This window comes from Rhipicephalus microplus, chromosome X (assembly GCF_043290135.1).
Source record: "Rhipicephalus microplus isolate Deutch F79 chromosome X, USDA_Rmic, whole genome shotgun sequence".
NCBI classification, from domain to species: Eukaryota; Metazoa; Arthropoda; class Arachnida; order Ixodida; family Ixodidae; genus Rhipicephalus; species Rhipicephalus microplus.
The window spans coordinates 88,000,933-88,022,160 of record NC_134710.1 but is presented as its reverse complement, the minus strand read 5'-3'; the positions used below and the strand labels follow the sequence as shown (position 1 = coordinate 88,022,160).

At 43.8% G+C, this 21,228-nt stretch overlaps 1 protein-coding gene across 3 annotated transcripts in view; it reads left to right on the top strand.

Moving 5' to 3' along the window:
- The window catches only part of Hnf4 (Hepatocyte nuclear factor 4), a 158,229-nt gene that overhangs the window by 49,161 nt on the left and 87,840 nt on the right, over positions 1–21,228 (top strand). Inside the window, exon 1 of one of the 3 annotated variants that reach the window (XM_075877253.1) lies at positions 5,762–6,114. The exons of 1 other annotated variant lie outside the window; for it this stretch is intronic. In XM_075877253.1, the coding sequence (XP_075733368.1) occupies positions 5,892–6,114 (223 nt within the window). In that variant the 5' untranslated portion in view covers positions 5,762–5,891. Of the gene's footprint in view, positions 1–5,761; positions 6,115–21,228 lie in introns of those variants that run through there. One more of the 3 variants, XM_037427372.2, reaches the window with a different exon arrangement.

Here is a 21,228-nt window from a genome sequence, read left to right as displayed (position 1 = left end):
TTGTATTTATGGCAAGAACATAAGTCGGAAAAAATTGGAGCTCCCTCAGACTCACTTAAGAAATATATTTCGCTCTGGGAGCCTTCTCGGTTTCATATATACTCACTGAAATTGCCCTCAGCCCAACTCACTGGGATTAAAACTCGTTAACTGATATTATTTAAATTTGTCAACTATTATTCAACCGGACTGGCTCATACTCACTGCTTGAACAGAGCCTGAGTGAGTCGACTTGGGAGTCCGTTAGTGTAAAATTAGCGGTTTTGATCATGTTGCCAATGCGGTTTAACGCAAAACGTTTCACAAAATTGGGGCTCTACGATGCACTTTTTGATCGTGTACCTTCAAGTACGAGGGTTTTGTGGTTTCAATACTGCAAATACATTTCTATGAAATAGGCAACTCACACGAAGTAAGTTTATCAAAAACCTCCGGCGAAAGAGTTTGCACCGGGGTTCATGGCACCTCCCCCTTTCCCTTCTCACGCCTCTGATCAATAAGTATTGAGGATGCGCATAGACGCTTATAAGTTGGGACATGTGTAAATACACTTCAGTATAAAAGTAAGCCTGGCAGCAACGAAGATTACAACATAGCACCATAGGGCGGCAATGATAGAGGGATCTAACTCAAACTGACCGAAGCAATATATTTAGTGCTTAGGACTCACTCAGATTCATACTCACGATTGTTTTCCTCTACTGGACTCACCTAGACTGATACTCGCTAAAACTTTGAGATGGACGAACTGCGACTGCAGCTCACCAAAATATTATCACCTGGACTCACTCTACTGAGACTCACGGCCTGATCTGAGTCTGAGTGATTCTGAGTGAGTCGTTTTGAGAGTGAGTTTGCCGTGCTATAGTTAAGGATACTCTTGTCCAGCACTTATCGCACTGTAGCTATCAGCCACATTTTAATGCACTCAAAGTGTCCTTTATGCATTCGCCTATAGCATTACTCGATGGAGTAAACCATCCCGTGTGGCAATCTTACCTCGCACACTACACGCGAACACCGCTAAAACACAGTGAATGTGCAGCTCGCACGCCTGGGGCCACAAGATGCGGGGATATATATTGTTTGGCAAAAATGTTCACTCAGCGTCTTGCACTTTGATGGCTCAGGCCCAAGTCCTACTCAGGACGTGCTGGTCTTGTCTAGTCACTGCTTCGCGGACCTGCTGAAGGGCAGATTTGGTCGGCGAGCACTGAGCTGTGCAGGGAATCAGTATGCCCCGCCGAAATAAGATCGCCATTTATGCCTTTAGCATTTGCCTCACATTCACAGATTGTTGAGTTTGAGTGCTGGAAGTTTTATACCGCTGTTTTGAAAGGTGTTTTCTTGATATATATCTGTGTTAAACCTAGGATGCGTTAGCCTGTCTAAATTGCCATTAGGTAGCCGCCGCCAACTGGTAGATTGGCTGAGCATAGCCTGCCAGGTGGCCATGTGACTGTTCATGTGACCCGCCATTTTTTCGCTCCATATGGCGTTCCTAATAAAACTTGTAAATCTTTCCCCTTTGTAAGAGTTCACCACAATTAGAATGAAGCGCGTGTAATACTTGTGTGAGTACCAATCATTTATTTTTTAGGGCAAGAAAAAAAAAACTCGTTTTCGTGCTGTCGCTTAGGCAGTACTTATCCGGATGGTCACTAACGGGTCGGCCGAGTCAATGAGCTGCAGTGTTTAGATTAGTGATTGTGTATCATGTCCCTTTCAGCTCTCAGACCTCTTTCCATCTTCACTGCCTGCCAGTCTTGTGACTACTTCGTTCTTGACGTTGAAAATAGCTGCGACTCGATAGTGGATAAAAGATATCACTCACGGGGGATAGTGGCGCTCTGAGAGACACGTTAAACTCCGTACGATCGCCACTTCACGAACTCTATAAACATGAAGCTTCATTATACACGGGCGAGATTAGCACAGTGAATTAATTAAACATTTGGCACAGCGCGAACGAGAGTTCGAAGTTTCCAGATTGTTTGAAATAACATGTGTGTAACACTGTATGACATACGTATTATTGGCAACAAACGACAGAGTGTGCCAGTCGTTAACACACGTGGCACAAAACTCACACTAATACAGTTGCTCACGCTAATAGAATCCCACTTAAATAACCTCTGCTTCACGCTGTGTGACCACCGCGTTCAGAGTCAGTAATCTGTGGATCTTGATAGTTGCTATTTAGTATTTGAAAATGGGGGATTTGCAAATTTGTTGCTTCAAAGGTAGTATGAAGTTATACGCACAGGAGTGCGCACAAAATATACACTTAGTGTGATGTTGAGGATTGGGAACTAATAAGAAATAAGTAACGCATCTCTTACTCTTACTTGAAAAAGCCAGCACCCCTGCCTTTGTACATACATTCTCCAATTTATTATGAATGTCGCCATGTCGCCGTTATGGTAGATTGCCAAACGTCGGTCAGCGTTTTCCGTTAGAAGAACGAACAAGACATGGTTTGGAACCACTCTTGTTTAGACTGATGACGACACACCATGGTATCGTCTTCTTTTGATGCTGTATCATGATGGAATCAAGTATTGCGCAGTGGTAAAAATATGTCCAGCTTCATGTAGCCTTCTCTCAATTCATTCAATAAGGATTATTTTAACATAGTTTATAATCAGTGAACCACATATCGCGGACACGCAAGGCCTTTTTTTATCCAGGAAGAAAGACTTTCTGGTTATGTATGAGTGACCATCAAGCTGACGTCACTGCTGGTTGGTCGGCTACAATGCTGTTGTTCTATTACTCACGATCTACCATTTGTATTTGAATGGTAATGTGACTCCGTACACTAATGTTATCATAAAATTCCCAAAGAGATGCATGAGTTACTCCCACACAAACAAGCCCGCATGCATGAATGCTTCCTCCCGGCGCTCGCACTCTCTCCAATGGCACTTGTGCACGTTTCTCTTCTCGAACGTAGACATAGATCTGCTTTACTCTCTCTGCGTCTCGCCGAAACAGTCGCACTGTTTTTAGGCCTTCTAATCTTTTTTTCTCTTTTTCACCTCAACACTGTCCGCGCACGCACGCACGCCCGCACACACACACACACACGCACACACACACACACACTCACACTCACACAAACACACACACACTCACACACACACAGACACACTCACACACACACACACACACACACACACACACACACACACACACACACACACACACACACACACACACACACACACACACACACACACAGCACGCGGCGCAATTTCCTTATTTTAGCTCCCCCTATCAGGATGCCCTTGGGTGTTCTACTTGAAGGCCGTTCTGTTTTTGGAAACTCCGTTACCAGTCATCTGGTTAAACACTGCTGCCGCTGCAGAACCAAAACACACACTCCTGGACCAGGAAATTTAAGTAAATTATGCAACGTATATAAGTACTCGTACAGGCAGCTCTCTGGTACAGGCAGCTCTCTTTACTTACGAAGCAGTACAATCACTACCACGCTTAGAATTCAGCGCATGTAGACACAAGACTGACAGTGAAACCTGTTTGGAAGAACCATGCTCCTTCGTTTTATTGAAGTCACGGCTTAGTTAATCTACAAAGGTTTAAATGCGTGGGTGCAATCTTTTTGTAGTTGGCATCAGCATGCAAGACCATGCATTTTGTTGGTACGGCGGGAGGCACCAAATTTCCGGAGAGCCCTCCACTATACGGCGTATCTCATAATCATAGCGTTGGTTTGGGACGTCAAGCCTCAGCAATTACTATAGTGTCCCTAAACCACTCCGAGTTGACAGATGATAGAATGGTTTCTTTCTCGCTTTTACTATCTATAGAAATGTTATCTCCTCCTCTCCATTTATTTCTTTATAAAACACATGTACAATGTCAAAAATACGCGTTTAGCCCATCATGATTTCAAGCTTTTCGGCGATACGCTGTCTTTTCCGCAGGCGTAGTCGATAGCGCGCAAAACGAAGTGAAATCAGTTGATCGCACACGATACTCACGCGACGCGAGGCAGCATTATTTTCTCCTATTTCTTGTCCTCCTTGCGCGCTTCTGTGACGCAGACAGTAGTTCCCGTGACGCCTATAGTTTACGTGCTCTCGATTGGTCGATGCATGCGAAATATGAAATGTGATTTGTCTCCCGCACTGCTTTGCCATTCAGCCGCCCATCCGTTTTCTGTCTTGCATGGATATCGTGCACGATCAGCCGATCACACTTCACTTCGTGTGTTTACAACTGTGCCAGCTGTGATAATTAACAGTGTGTAACCGAGAAGCATGAAATCCTGATAGGCTCTAGCGCCTAGTGCTGGCCCCGCCGCGGTGGTCTAGTGGCTAAGGTACTCGGCTGCTGACCCGCAGGTCACGGGTTCGAATCCCGGCTGCGGCGGCTGCATTTCCGATGGAGGCGGAAATGTTGTAGGCCCGTGTACTCAGATTTGGGTGCAGGTTAAAGAACGCCAGGTGGTCAAAATTTCCGGAGCCCTCCACTATGGCGTCTCTCATAATCATATGGTGGGTTTGGGACGTTAAACCCCACAAATCTATCTATCAGCGCCTAGTGCTGACATTGTTCACGTGCTTTTAAGAACTAAGGGGCGAGGACGATGCATCCTGTGTATGAAGGAGAGGAGAAAACCACCCTTTCGTCTTTGAACACTGGTTGGTGAGTGGCCCTTATATGCTGTACGGAAGCCAATACTCTCATGTTGCTACGTTGGGCACTCACGAAGCAGCTGTTTTATAGTTTACCTTATTTCGCAAGTGTGATAGTACGCATTATCCGCCACGCTTTTCCGTTCCAGTCAGGAGCAGCATGGCGATGTTTCGTCCGGTAAAGGAAATCAATAGATGCAGAGGTCCACGGTATCTGTAGGCATTGGCTTATGAATATTTGTGTATTTTACTTGATTGTATCGTACAAGCACCGGTTTCTAATGAAGGAATCGGGGTGAGGCATGTATAATGAATATCGCGAAAGTATGCACTGAACACGAAGTACTCCCTGTTTACTCGATTTATACTATGATTCGATCTGTATTTCCAGGAGAAAGCGTACTTCGCTCACGGTTTCTGATTTAGAAGAAGGGACACATTTTGAGCACCATATAACTTACGAAATCTTTTGCGCTGTTAGTTCCTCAAATAGAGGATGCGTTATTTGGAGGGCTAACGCATTTCTTGTAAAAAGGGGTCGGTTATCTGGTGCGCATACCCATTACGAATATTTATGGTGAATTATGCCTATATAGTGAACACGTGAGCGCCGCTGCATGATGTATATCGCCCGGCGATTGGCCTAAGTACTCGAACAGGACCTCCTATAGTTCATCATTTTTAGTCTCTTTCGATGCGCTGTCCCATCTTCTAGTCTTCAGCTAAGTCATGTCATCGCGGCGGCCTGAACAAACGTCCCGTCTCGGAACAGCGCACGTGCACACATACGCAAACGTTGGCGTTCCCTCAGCAGCACGTCGGCTTTCCTCACAGAAGGCGACTTTCTGCAGGGCGTTGTCCAGGAAGGAATATTTCAGACGGCCGGCCGTTACAATGGCGTCCAAGTGAAAGGATAGGTACGAGCGGCGGCTGCACGCCGTTCCACAGCCGTAACCAGAGACGGCCGCAGAATTCCTGAGTCAGCTGCGGGGCGTGCCGCGAGCAGTCACGTGTTGTCGGCGACGGAAACCACGCCTTCCGGCGGACCTCCCTCGCCTCTCTGGCGCATCCCAGCCGGGTCCTGGACGTCCCGACGTGGACCGCGAAAGCGTCCGTGCCTGCCTGAGTAAGATAGGTCTTCGCGCGTTTCTCTACAAGTGCGGATGAGTCAGTCGGAGTAAACTCCAAAGGGCTTGGCGAGCGATACCCCTCGCGGAGAGAGGTCCGATGAGTTCCAGCGGCCGCTACGAGAGCTACGCTTACGAGTCTCCTGCGCTGTATGCCACCGGCCAGCAGGCAGACTACACGGTGCTGCAGTCAGTCGGACAGCCTCTGGCGGTCGAGCGGGCCGTGCGGAAGCGAAAACCCGACGAGCAGCAGAGCAGCGACTGCTCCTGCGGCTCCTCGCCCGACTGTTGGGCGCGCGGCCCCAAAGCAGCCCGGGAGAACGGTGAGGCCAGGGCCGAGATGGACCGATAGGTGACATATTTGGTGGGCCTGACTTAGCGCTGCACTTCGTCCATCCCACGTTATGTAGTACTTTTTTGCGTATGACTAGAAGACGATAGTATTCTCTTCAGCTCGTTATATCGCAAGTTCATTGCCATCTTGAAATGGTGTCTAGCGGGATAAAAACCTCTAGAATAATGAAGGTAAATAATGCTAATTGACACACCAGTCTGTCTAAACGCAGATTTTGAGGAAATATTTCTTTGGGCGTTGCAAGGTGCACTTAAATGCATGCATATCGCTTCATTACATCTTATCTTGATTTTCACAATACAGATATATGAGTCACTCCATATCAACTGTACCAGGTCAATTTTCGGCCATCTGCTATGATGTTGAGAAATATCGTTCATGTGTACGTAAATATCAGAACTAGGTATTGTGCCGATAAAATTCGCAAAAAAAAAAAGAATGTGTTGCCTAGAAAGCGCTTCAAACTTCGGGCTACCTATAAGAGAAACTGTGTCGCGCTAATTAATTTATATAATATTACTAGTTTAAGGAATTACCACGAAATTTTGTTATTAATCTAAAGGCGTTACTTTTTTATGGCTGTGGTCGTTTATTTATTGTTTGAACATTCTTTACTTTTTGTCGCCTTCGGAAAAACTGTAATATGAGGCACGTTTGTCATTCTTTAACAAAAAGCACAATTTTTCATCTAGTAATGTATTCGCATTTTCTGTTTTGCATATTTATATATTAAATTATGAATATACTTTATGAGCGAATGAAGCGAAAACGATGCAAAAATATTGTGACGGATTTGGGAAAAAACAGCATTTGAGCTAATATTACGACCTAATTTTCACAATGTAGCGATTCAAGTAAAAATGTGGCTTTTATATTGTTGCATAGTAAAGTTTATCAGTAAGACACGCAGTAAGCTTCAAAAGAGTAGTTTTCGATTTAAGGGAGCATTTTTTTTTTTGTTCCATCTGAACAAGCACGGGTAGTACGAAGCTTGCCTTTGCCTTGCCTTCACTGCATGGCAAGTCAGCGCGAGGTTCCAGAGGGGACTTTGCGGCAGCGAATAATGCATGTCATGCAACTGCTTGTCACTTATTTTAGTAATACTGTTGTATATAACGTCAAAAAGGTGCAATGCTGGTTGCTTTATGGAACGGTGTCTTCCCCTTTGGACAATCAAAGGGCAGGTTATATTAGTAATACTGTTGTATATAACGACAAAAAGGTGCAATATTGGTTGCTTTATGGAACGGTGTCTTCCCCTTTGGACAATCAAAGGGCAGGTTATATTGAACCACTTCTTAGTCCCAAGCGACGAAATTATAATGCAGTCGATGGCCTGTAATACAGTATTGGGGCTTTCTGTCTGGCTTCTGATAAATAATACACATGGTAATAATAACTAACGGCATGACTAACGTATAGTTTGTCTAAGCTGTTTTTATGATGTTTCAGGCGTATTCGATGCTCATCGCTAACCACGGGTATTAATTATGAAATCCTGTATACTGGGTACAATGTCAAATCATCTTTATTATGTTTAGAATACATAATTTCATTATGCACATCAATGGTAAACAATGACACATCGGTCTGTACCTGAAACTTAAATAGACCTTAAGTAAACTACACAAAAAATATTATTATTATTATTAAGACCATGTACATTAATTATCAGAATCCAAACAAAGTGCCCTCATACTGTTTTGCAGGCCATCGACTGCATTATAATAGTGCCCTTATAGGGACTAAGAGGTGGTTCAATATAACCTCCCCTTTGATGATCCGAATAGGAAGACATCGTTGCATAAAATAAGCAGTATTGCCCCTTTCTGACGCTCTGTACAGCAGTATTACTCAGGTAAGTGACAAACGGTGACATGATTTATTTTCTGCCAAAAAACCCCCGCCAGAACCTTCCGCTGACATGCTATGCAGTAAAAGCAAGACAAAATCAAGCTTTGTCCTACCGAGTAATTGTGCATATAGAAAAATTTCTCCTCTCTTAAGACAAAAACTACTGTTTTGAAGCTTTCTGCATGTCGTATCGACAAAATATACTATGAAACACTATATAAGCCATAGGTTTACATTTATTTCTTCATTTCCAAATAATTAAGCTGCACTACGAGTAAAAATGCCATTTTCCCCAACTTTCTCCTGGCAACGTTCTTGCTTCATTTGCTCCGGAAATATTTTAATACTTTAATATAGGAACACACAAAGGAGTACAGTTATATAAAGCACAAGAAAAAAGTTGGGGCTTTTTATAAAAAACGCCAAGCATGCAGCAAATTGTAAATGTTCGCCAAAGCCAACAATAAAAAAAATTAAAATAAAATTGAATTAATTATTTTAGTCATGAAAGAGCAGTGCCTTGAGATTAAGGCAAACATTGTTTCGTAGTAATTGCCTAAACCAGTGATAATATGTAAATTATTTAGCCCGACAAAGTTTCACAAAGGTAGCCCGAAGTTTGAAGTGCGAATTCGAGCGGTGCAATACCTACTTCTCACATTCATGAATACCTGCACGATTTTTCTCAACATCATAGCAGATAGCCGAAAATTGACCGGGTACAGTTGATATAGAATGACCCATATATATGCCCCAGCTAACTTTAGGCAGAGTTTAAAAATATACCGACACATGCAATTACGACGCGACCACATGCGTGTTGTTGAGCGTTGTCTGGAGTTAGTCAAACTATTTTTTGTGTTAGAAAACATTGTTTAGTTAGATGTGTCTAATGAACAAACATTTGAAGGAACAAAGATGGATAAAAATTTTCAATTAGAAAGTTGTAGATTGGTTTGCAAAACGCCCGATTAGAATGTGTTGAAGTTCATATCTTTTAAGTATTAGTGTTTTTCAGCTAATTACAAATACCTGCGAAAATAAAAAAAACCACGTGACAAACTCGATCGCGCGCCAGTGCAGACGATTATTTGAGTGCTCAGAATCCCAGATATCTTAAAACTCAGGCTATATAAAGTTATCTGGGGCATCCTGTATTTACGTGATGTGGAAATCAAGGTAAGATGCAATGAAGCGATATGCAGTGCTGCGCCTTGCATCACGCAAAGAAATATGTCCTCAAAATCGGCATTTAGACAAACTGATGTGTCATTTAGCATTGTTTAGCTTATTTACCATTTAACATAATTATTCTAGAGGTTGTTATCCCCACTTCGCAGCATGATCGGAGAAGGTTGAAAACTGCCCGGGCACACTTGATATGAAATGACCTTTATATATATATATATAAGTTGTAGTATATCGAATCAATATATTGCTTGAGGGAGACCTGGAAATTTACTGTTTTTTGTTTTAGAAGAATTTATTTTTGAGGCAAAATAAAGAAACTTAGCATATACACAATGTAGGAACGCTAGCACAAATGCAACGATATGAAATTCACATTTAGTTCAGGCAAAAAATAGTCATTTAAATGGGAATAACGAAAATTTACAGGTACCAAACTTGGAAATGGCTGGTTGCTGAAACGGTAAGAGGCTTAGACTGGGGAATCGACAGATGGGTATGTGAAAGAATATATAGCTTTGTGTCTGAACTGGTAAGGCGTAAAAAGTTCATTACGGCGGGCAGAAACTTTTTTAACTCTCAGAGTAGCGAGCAGGGCTTCGCAGTGGCGTAGATTTATTCTGGCGTAGATTTATTCTGTACAGGTCGGGAAAAATTTTAAGAGAAAAGTATCTGGCTATTCTGCGACCGATGAAACTCGGAGTTTTCCTCTACAAGGACAACCCAGTTAATATCTTTTTTGCTTGGAGGTTTTCAACGAGAAGCATATTCCTGGACCTTAAATATATACTTCGCTTAGAGACGCAGAAGCTTGGGTAAGTTATAAGAGGATCAGGAATCGGCCGCACAGCGCCAGGAAATCAGGACTCAATGAAATAAAGAACAGAGTGCTGCTCATACTTGTTTTTTTTTTCGTCCTATGTATTTTCTTCTTCCTGTGATCCACAGCAATGTCGTATTAGATTCTTCGGTTAACAGGTTTCATTTTCTTGAGAAGCCTCACAAAAAAAAAAAACAATCCCTTTGAGCGTGAGGTTGTGTTGTGATTTGTTATTTTGGCTACGTCAACGTGGTTGTGCCTGTTGCCTTACTGTTTCTTGGGTGTCTGTGTTTTGTTTTGTGTACATAGCAATTTATGCTACTAAAGTAGATTAAAAATAACGAAATGTGACGACACATATTACTTACAGTGGAGTCTTATAACAATACATTCAGAAGCAGCAGTCCTAATTTTAACTGTAGTGGCAACATAATTCTATGGGGCTGATCGACTCGCTTTGCTGGCAATGCGCTATCCCCTGCTAGACTTATAATGGAACGTAAAGAATAGATAAGATGGCTATACTCTTAGTACCAGTAGAAATTAGTTGCAAATTTTAAAACTAACACCCACTGAACAATTTGAAAGTGAGGCATGAACACCCCCTGGCGACGCCAGTGCTTCTAGCCATCGTTCTAAAGAAACGGGTAAGACTTTCTAAAGTTCGTCAAAGACGTGCTTTCTTTAATGCATGTAAGTAGAGGTTGGGGGCTACGTATGGCGCCACCTACTCTTACACGGTAGCTTTTTGCCATAAAGTTGGCAAGAAGGGCTAAAGTCTACGAATAAGCGCATGAACGAGTATGCACGTTCTCAGTCGCACTACTTTAGCACAAATGTTCACAAATACAGGGAATATCACGCAGCGTAAGTTTTGGCAAAACCAAGGTATTCAGTGAGATGTTGCGAACTTGCAAATTAGGTGAAAATAGTGCAAGCTTGGGCATGTTAGTAATGTATTTGATCATTTTCGCGTGCTATTAAGCAAGACGGAGGGCAGAAGAACAGCTCGGACTCATGCTAGTGCCCAGTGACTGTGTCGTTCTTCGGTTTAATACTGCGCTAAAATAGTAAAATGTAAATTAGGTCCCTCTTGATTGCCTCACTTTATATACAACAATCATGCGCTCAGACACTAATCTTGCAATAAAATAAAAATGCAACAAGCATCTTTTTAGCGTTGCCGGTGTGTTATGCTGTTCTTATAAATACTTTGCTTTTTGTTTAGCCTATATGTAAAGAAGAAACTTAGAGTTTTCATTCACAATTCACCGTGATTGATTGATTTGATTGATTTGTGGGGTTTAATGTCCCAAAACCGCTATATTATTATGACAGACGCCGTATAGTGAAGTGCTCTAGAAATATCGACCACCAGGGGTTCTTTAACACGCACCCAAATATGAGCACACGGGCCTACAACATTCCCGCCTCCATCGGAAATGCAGCCGCCGCAGCCGGGATTCAATCCCGCAACCTGCGGATCAGCAGCCGAGTACCTTAGCCAATAGACCACCGCGGCGGGGCACCTTGTGTTCTTTAAAAAAAAAAACTGACACCATTTCTTTTTTTTTGATGACGGGTTTACTCTGCCAATTTCTAGAATACAGAGATGGATATGCGCAAGTATGAAGTTCATCAAATGCTTTTAAGAGGTTTTATTTGGATACTAAGGTAAACTTTTCCCCGTCGGACAAACTGACTTCGGCACTAGTTTTTATGTCAAGCTACAGTACTGATTCTGGTGACTCCAGGAAGCAGCAGTTTGGTTAGTTGTCATGACGTCAGGTATTAAAGCTTCCAAAATGGTTTCTTGTGCGTCGCCAAAACACTCAACATGGCCGCTTATGCGTCACCAACAGAGCCATGGTGGGGAGCATCTACGGAAACGTCACGATATCTGACGCGAGCACGTGACGACAAGCTCTTGCCGTGTTGTGACGTCAGGGTACACTATATAGCGACCGAAGCTATAGCTTTTAAAACTATACTGCGCAAACATTTCAAGGGTGAACTCATGCTTAGCAGTACATTTTCTAGGATTTCGAGTGTTCGACTTTCTAATTGACGCAAAAAAAGGACCACTGCAAAATTTTCGTGCCAGTACCCCTTTAACGAGTGGGCAAGCTGGGTACATGCGTTGCTTTGCGTTAACCGTTGTTCTAATTACTACTGCCACGGCTGGACATGTACAAGAACCTTGGTTTATGTAACTCAACAGCAGAACGAAACAGCGACTGGATCACCGTGGCGGGTGAATAAATGAAAGCGGCTCGGTGAAGAGAAGGACGAACTGGTGATTCGTCGATAGGCCGGGATTGCTCCGTGTATACTCTTCGCAAGTTGCGCACTATTTGAACTCTTGGCAGGCCTCGAAACGCAAGAGCTGCGCTGTGCTCAGTCTACCCAAACCAAACAACATATGCAGGAAACGTGCAGGTGATACTGCCCGAAAGAAATGATTTCGCGCATTTCATAGTTCGTCACTCATATATCGTGTTGGGATCATTTGTATGTCTTACTGATAAACGCTGAAATAATCGAAAAATTTGGCCACAGATGTCTCGCGTTTTTCTTACCAAATCATGGCAGGAGGTACGCCATAGTGGAAGGCTCCGAAAGTTTCCGCCACCTCAGGTTCTTTGGCGTGCCCCTAAATCTAAGTACGTGGGCCTCTACTGCATTTCGCCTTCATCAAAAGACAACGGCCGTGGCTGGGATCTAACCCGTGACTTCAAGACAGTAGTCGGGCACAGCTACCACTGCACCACCACGGGGGCTGAACGTTTGGCCGTAGACTGCTGTAAAAGCCCTAAGTAAAAAAAATAAAACCGAGAAAACCTGGCAAAATGTGGCAAAAACATAAACATTGAACTTATATCTGGGGTTTAACGTCCCAAAACCACCATATGATTATGAGAGACGCCGTAGTGGAGGGCTCCGGAAATTTCGACCACCTGGGGTTCTTTAACGTGCACCCAAATCTGAGCACACGTGCCTACAACATTTCCGCCTCCATTGGAAATTCAACCGCCGCAGCCGGAATCCGAACCCGCGACCAGCGGGTCAGTAGCCGAGTACCTTAGCCACTATACTACCGCGGTGGGGCATAAACATTGAACTAACAAACTCTGCCAAATTAATTCTACAACAAATTAACAAAACACTTAGAAAGCAAGCCCACACACCCCTCCACCTAAGCAAACATCATTTTTTGTGCGGTCTGTTTTCAAGAAACTTCAGCGAGGGTAAACATTCTGCACGCTTATAGGGGTGAATCACTTTGTCCGGCCATTGTCGTCGAGGCTCGCCTCGCCGTAGTTCTAGTCGAAGCACAGGTGCTAAACAGCTACGCGCAATACCGTCTACAGGGCGCACATAGCATGCAAATGGTTTAAAAAATAAAAGGTCCACTCCGTAAAAACACCCATACTTGATCACTTATCAATCAAAGCATACGGCAGAACAAAAGGCTAACAAAAACAAAATAAAACACTATTATCTAGAACAAAATAGAAGGCCATGATTCAGGATTCGATGCACACTGCTTCGGTCCATCATCAGCTATAATTTCGTAGATCTGCCATATTATTCTTTTTAAACTCTTCATTCTACCTGAACCCGTGATTTCTTTTTTGTTGTTGTTGTTGTTGTTGAGAATTTAGACTTTATGCGGGCCAATTGTGTAATGACGGTCTTTTCTGTCGTATGTACCCTACGGAAACGTTACATACTATTTATTATTCGTCTTATGAACCATTCTAAACCTAGCGTTGCTTTTTATTGAGAAGCAAATGTTATTTTGTGGCTTTCCCGCCCTAGGCAGAGGCTGTGTGAAACGCACGTCCCCTTGACGGGTGTTTGCAATACGTGGAATGTCACCCAAATGCTGCTTAATTTCGGCGATATGAGATTCTAAAATGTATTGCGCATTCCAATTTAAGTTGTAGTTGAAGTCGAATCTGGGAAATATCGCCTTTCAATAAACTCGCTGCTGCTAAAGAACTACTGCTGCTCTTTTTTTTTCACATCAATAAATGCTGGAACCCAGTATAATCTATTTGTTATGAATTTTGTTACCTTTGTTTTAAGTATTATTTGCAAAATTGCATCCTAGCTCAGATCAGCCAATCGTTTCGAAATGTCTTTCCGAGGTGAAAATGGCAGATTTTTTGTATTGGCTTATCGGTTGTTTATCCATCAGAATTTTTTTTTAGCTTTTGGTACTTTTCTAGCTTATATTATCTCAAATAAAAATTTAGGCGACTCTTCAAGAAACCTTGCACACAGATAGCTGAAGTTGAACCTTTCTGAGGCTTAAAGAACGCTGAACTTTTTTCCCGGTCTTCTATATAACCAAATAATCATAAAGGACATAAAGAAAAGGAAATAGAATTGCTGACAGGCGTCCCTTTCACTGCCCAGCACATTGTCAGTGCCAGGGATAACAGAAAAAAAATCATAGCGTGTGGTTACTTGTGAAGAAATAGCTGAAGTAACAACGCCCTTTTTCGGGACAGTCTCTTTAATAGTAGTCACCGGCATAGGCACCGACTTCTCAAGCCGCCGACCGGGGCATGGGGAACTAGGGCTCCACTCAGGCTGAAGCTTGAGCTCCCTCACATTGTTCCATAGTACGCTCTTGTGCTCATTGAATTCTGTCAGCTTATTGAAATTAGCATGCAAAATACGTCGTTTTTTGCGAACGTATATGATTTCTGACATATCATCCGTAACTTTAAATCTCTGAAAAGTAATATTGGTGGGCCTTTTATCAGACATTTGCTTAAGCGCTTGCACGTAGCAAACAGAGACGTCTATATGATGAGCTTCACGGTATGAATGATGGCGCGAAATCCCGCTATACACAGCAAGCACTTTTAACGTTTGCTTTCTTGATAATCTAAAGTGAAGGGACAAAAGAACTCAGCGTGAAATAAGAGAACAATTCCACAAGAAATGTGTATCTGTTCTACCTTGTTTTCAATATCACATAAGGACGACCATAAAAACAGGCCGGAGCAGCTCCGGACTAGTATTGCAAAGATTGAGGAAACATTTGATCCGGTGGAGATATATCCCTCAACCTCTTCCCTCGTCTTCTTTCTACTCTTCACCCTCATCACGCGTTCCCATCTGCTTGCTGTACCACACTATACGTAATTATGCCATATGCTTTCTTTCTCTTTCTTCATATATATCTCTCTCTTTTTTTCTCGCTATGTGGTTTTCTTTGTTTCTTGCACCCTTTTTTTCTTTTTGTATTGCTGCCTGTTTTTTCCATCTCTTTTTGTTTTTTGTTTTGCTATCGCCGCTCTCTTTGTGTATTTCTTCTTCTGTGTTCCAATCGTTTTCTGACTTTCTTTAATGTTTTTCTCTCTTTTTTTCTCTCTCTCTTTCTTTGTCACTCACTGCAGACATGTTCTCTCGCCCATCAAAGTTGTTCCATTCCTCACCAGCATAATCGGCCACCATGTTCTGAAAGGGAAGCAGAAGATGGAGATGCTCACGAAGAGAGAGCATGCCAGCCGATTTATTGCGTTCATGCAGACGATAGCCCCGCTGTTTACCCTTTGAGGGTCGATTGTTCTAATGCTAATTTAAATTCTGCAGGTCGATCAATTTTGAAAAAAAAGTTTTTATGGTGATTGCGAAGTGACAAGAAATGTCGTTTCTTGTTACGACCACATAACTAATTCATGAAAAGCAGCAAGATAAATAATAGAAATGAAGCCTACACGACTGTTAAAAAATATGCGTTGCCATAAACACCTGTATAAAGGCAGATATTAAAGAATAAGTGTACAAAGTGAAAACAACGTGGTAGAAAACGTCGCTTTTGATCCAGTCAGCATCACTCGTCTTGGTGGTCTATATATTGGCTAAGGCACTCGGCTACTGACCGGAAGATCGCGGTATCGAATACCGGCCACGATGGCCGCTTTTTCGATGGAGGCGAAAATGTCGCTCTCAACAAGCTGCTGATAGGTATAGTCGAAGCTCCTGAGAACACGTGAGCGAAACATAGCACATTTCGCGGCCTGAAATTTAATTCACCAAGTGAGCTTGAAATTGTCCCCCCCTCTCTCGGAAAATCTTGACATAACCCCAAATCACCTCGCCAAAAAACTTCAAGTCAAGGGTCTTTGGCTGATTGGGGCATCGTGAGCTGCATAGTTACCGCGGCCGCCGCGCTACGGCGTGACGTTCCTGCACGCTTACTTGCGATCCCAGTGAAAGTAAACGGCAATTTAGAAGAAGAAAAAAAAGTGCGCAAGGTCAGGAGGCGCATTACGGTGCACTTCTTTCAACCATGCCATCCCTTCCGGCGTAGCTTCCAGTGCGCTGTCGATACGAGGGACGAGAGAAGGTGCTTGAACCAAGCGACAGATCTTCATAACTCCACACGTACATGACGGATTCTAAGGATTTTCGCGGCCGTCAATTCGTGAGACAAAGCTTTTTTAATTGAGCCATTCAGCGATTACGTGGAAAAGTGTTGTCGGCCCCTTTGTATATGAGAGAAATGTGACATTCCTGCTTTCATCGGCGCGTGATACCCGAAAGGTAATGACATCATTAATTTTGATGGTTGCAAATATGACGGCATCTATCGGAGGCTCATTGTAGCGGATCTGCTTTGATTCACTTGAAATATGACTTTCCTTTTCGCATTATCTCGTGCGGAGGTGCTCTGGCACGGCGCGCGTGTTACCGTACGGATCCATCATGGTGACGATCTTTTGAAGGCGTACGCACAGCACAGTGTTCATACCGGCACGAGTCGGGCCTGCAGAATTATTGATGATAGCGAAATCGATAATAGCGAAGAGACCCCACAACAGATATTTTGAGCGGCAGTGGTGCAGCGGTTACCGCACTCGGCAGCTGACCCGATTGGTCGCGGTTCCAATCTCGGCTGTGGTTGTCAAATTTCGATGGAGGTGAAATTCTGGAGTTCCGGGTACTGTGTTATGTGAATGCACGTTAAAGAACACCATGTGATAGGGATTTTCAGAGCCCTCTATTACGGCGTTTCTCATAGTCGTAGTATTATCATACGGTGGTTTAGGGGCGTAAAACTCCAGAGATTAATTATTATTATTATTATTAATATTACAAGAAATGTTATTTGTTTATCACCACCGTTATGTTCAGACCATGTCTCGCAGTTGCACTAGCCCGCCTCGATCAATCAGCCAATGCTGCAAAAAGCAACCTGGAATGCTGTCGTAAGAAGTCAGCGCCGCTGAAGACGGAAAAGACGCTGCTGAATTTTTTTCTTAAACAGGCTTATAGGAGCGGCTGTGGGCTATTTAGTGATGTGGTGGCAAAAAGCGACTGACCATTACGTCGTGTATGCATGAGATCCCAGCCTCCCCGCTTTACAGCCTTAACCTCTGAAATTCACCATCATCTTCCGCTATTTGTAGGGTAGCGTGGTATTTATTATGATCTGGTTAACCTACGCACCTGTTTTTCTCTTTTCTCTTGTTTGTTTCTTTCATCACCTTGCATATTTAGAAATTTCATAAGAGTTATTTATACCAGATTGCCACCTTCCTTTGCATAACTTCAGTAAATTCATTTTTTTTGCCACATTGTTGGAATATGCATCAATTAACGCCGTTACATTCTGCCATTTCGCTTATGTCTTTTTTGGTATAATTTACTACATTTGTTAGCTGCCAATTCAGATACATCGCGTATGTAAAACAATTTTTGTGCGTTGTACAAGTGTTAAACTGTTAGACCTACTCTGCATTGTTTAGAAATGTATAATGACGTATGTATTTATTGCACGTATGCGACACTTCAATCATGATAAAGGAGAATGAAATGATGTGGACAGAGACCGGGGTGAAGGAAGAGGCCAAGAGGTCTCTGTCACTATATCAGGAGCTCCCGTTCAAAAATTCCTACAAGTGCCAGCAACTGAGTAACGTGCGCATGTGAAGCCGATGGATTACATCGAGGAGTATTAGTGGCGGCGTCCCTGTTTGCAGTGGCTTCTCGATGATCGTGGTGATGCGCATTCGAGCGCTATAACTGCCAGCAAAACGGATTCTTAGCAAACACTTGGCATAGAAAGATTGTGTACGCGCCGAAAAGGTCTGACAACATAAAATTACCAAGGGCAGGTAAAGGAACGACTGCGGCGGCTGAGAGAGAGAGAGATAAAGATGCAAGGAAAGGCAGGGAGGTTAACCGGACGCACATCCGGTTTGCTACCCTGCACTGGGGAAGGGATAAAGGGGAGAAAAGAGGTTGCAGAAAGATGAGAAGGTACACACAATCACGAGAACACTCGGGGAGCACACACAGTCTACAGGCGGTCGCTCAGGTTTGTTGACTTGAGGTAAAGTAGCAGTGCTTGTGTTGCTTTCTGCGCAACTGAGGCAGATGCCCAAGGTCCTAGTATCTTTTGTACACAAAATGGTCCGGGGTCAAGTCGATTCAAAACCATCCGGAGCTGGCATCGCTGTGTGTCGTAGCAAGCGCAGCTGCACAGGACGTGTTCGATGGTCTCTTCAGCTCCGCAGTAGTCGCATGTAGGAGTGTCTGCCATACCAATGCGAAAGGAGTACACCTTTGTAAATGCAACACCCAACCAAAGGTGGCATAACAGTGTCGCATCGGAGCGGGAAAGTTGTGATGGTAGCTTTAGCTTGAGCGAAGGATCCAGTTCATAAAATTAACACCTTTGGAAGCTGGTAGACGACCAGAACGTGCGTGTGAGACCTCGAGCCAGCAGGTAAAGTTGTCTTGCTGCATCATTCCTTGATAGAGGAATCGGGACTACACGGGTTTCTTCATGGGCTGAGCGGGCTGCATCATCGGCTAATTGATTTCCGGTAATACCGATATGTCCAGGCAGCCATTGATATATAATATCATGCCCTCGTGCTAGAGCTTCATGATGGCAATGTCTTATTTCTTGTACCAGTTGGTCATGACTCCTCCTACGCATGGCAGACTGCAAACTCTGAAGCGCTGCCTTCGAATCACAGAATATGACCCATTTTCCTGGACGTTCTTGAACGAGATATTGTAAAGCAGCCCTTATAGCAGCAAGCTCTGATGCCGTAGATGTAGTGATATGCGACAACTTAAACTTGATTGTCATTTCTGCAGCCGGAATTACAGCGGCACCTGATGAGCTGTTGGATGAGACGGACCCATCAGTGTATATCTGCGTTCGGTCTAAGTACAACTCATGTAATAATAGCAGTGTTGCTTGCTTCAATGCTACTCTGGAGTGACTGCTTTTCTTTTTGATTCCCGGAATTTCTAGACGCACTTGCGGCTGGTCGAGGCACCACAAAGGACATGCTATTCTCGCAGCTGGCGTATATCCAGATGGAATGCTGTTTAGGTGCTTGGCTATGACGTCTGAAAACGTAGCACGTGGTCTTCTGGAGGGTAGAAGGTCCAAGTGGTGGTCGGAGACACGGCTAGCATGTCGAATGTGCGCTCTGAGGCAATCCACAACTATATATGTCCTGACCGGATGGTCTTTGGCAAGCATGATTGTGGCATAAGTAGAAGCGCATCAGGGCAGTCCTAGACAGATACGCAGTGCCTGACCCTGCAAACTCTCCAATGAATGAGTATTCGATTTGCAAGTGTTAGTCAGTACCGGCAAGCTGTAGCGCAATAGACCCAGAAATAGGGCCCTGTACAGCTGTAGCATGGAAGCCACAGAAGTTCCCCCTGCTTTACCGCACAAGAATTTCATGATATGCACAGTAGATATCAGTCTCTTCTTCAAGTACGCACAATGTGGGCTCCACGAAAGACTTCTGTCGATTATTATGCCCAGGAAACGATGCGTCCGTGCATATTTGACACTCTGCCCATTGATGTAAACAGGGTATGGCGTCATTGGTTTGCGTGTAAACGCCATCAACGCGCACTTCACAGTTGATATATTTAGGCCTTGTTTCTGAAGGTAGGCTGTTGTGAGGGTTGCTGCCCACTGTATTCGTGCACGCACCTCAGGGCGATTGATTGATTGATTTGTGGGGTTTAACGTCCCAAAACCACCATATGATTATGAGAGACGCCGTAGTGGAGGGCTCCGGAAATTTTGACCGCCTGGGGTTCTTTAACGTGCACCGCACCTCAGGGCGAGTAACTGCAGCACTCCAGAGGCAAATATCATCGGCGTATATGGATAGGCACACCGACTTTGGCAGAACCTTCACCAGACGAATGAGGGCCTCATTGAACAATGTGGGGCTTAAAACACCTCCCTGAGGTACTCCGCATTAGGTGTAATGTTGGGCAGTTGTACCCTCATATGTTTGTACAAAGAAACCCCTGCCAGTTATATAATCTTTTATCCATTGAAACATTCGTCCACCAATGCCCATCGATGCGAGAGAAGTGAGGATGGCATCGTGAGCTACATTATTATATGCACCCTTCACGTCAAGAAAGAGTGCCACTGATATGTGCTTGCGACTTTTTTCTTGTTGAACAAATGTCGATAAGTCAAGGACACAGTCAATGGAAAAGCGGCCCCGACGAAAGCCTGCCATGCAAGAAGGGTATTTGGTGTATCGTTCCAAGTACCACTCGAGACAAAATAGAACCATTCTTTCCATCACTTTTCCGAGGCAGCTTGCGAGGGCAATAGGGCGATACGCTGTCAAGTCCAATGGTGATTTCCCCGGCGGCTGAATTAGGTGACAAAGGTAAGCGCTGAGATCCGCGGAATGGGAGATCGGTGACCACAGTGCCTATGCCGCAGCAGTTACTTCGCAGAGCACTTGGCTGATACCACTTTTGGTGTCCGCCATGTTTAAATTCAGACATGATATCCTGGAAATTCCTGTCGCTTATTCTTCCTTAATATTGCGCTAATTCGTACGCGAACAAAGAAGTACTAAAGCCGTATTGAGGACGTCTTCAGTGTCTCGCCTGCACACCTATCGCACTTCAGAGATCTATTGACCATTGACTGAAATATTAGTAATATTCACATATTTAGATCATCATTTATTTATGATTTTGTTCTAAAGCCTACATGTACGCCCTTGACTTGTGTTACCGATACATATACGCGTTAGCTCACCTACTGATCGTTTCCTTCGTTCCTTTCTATACTTTCTCTCTCACATCTTTATAATCCCCTTTTCCATTCCCCCGGCGTCGGGTAGCCAACCGGGCTGCGCCTGGCTGACTTCCCTGTATTCTTTCGTATTTTAATCCTTC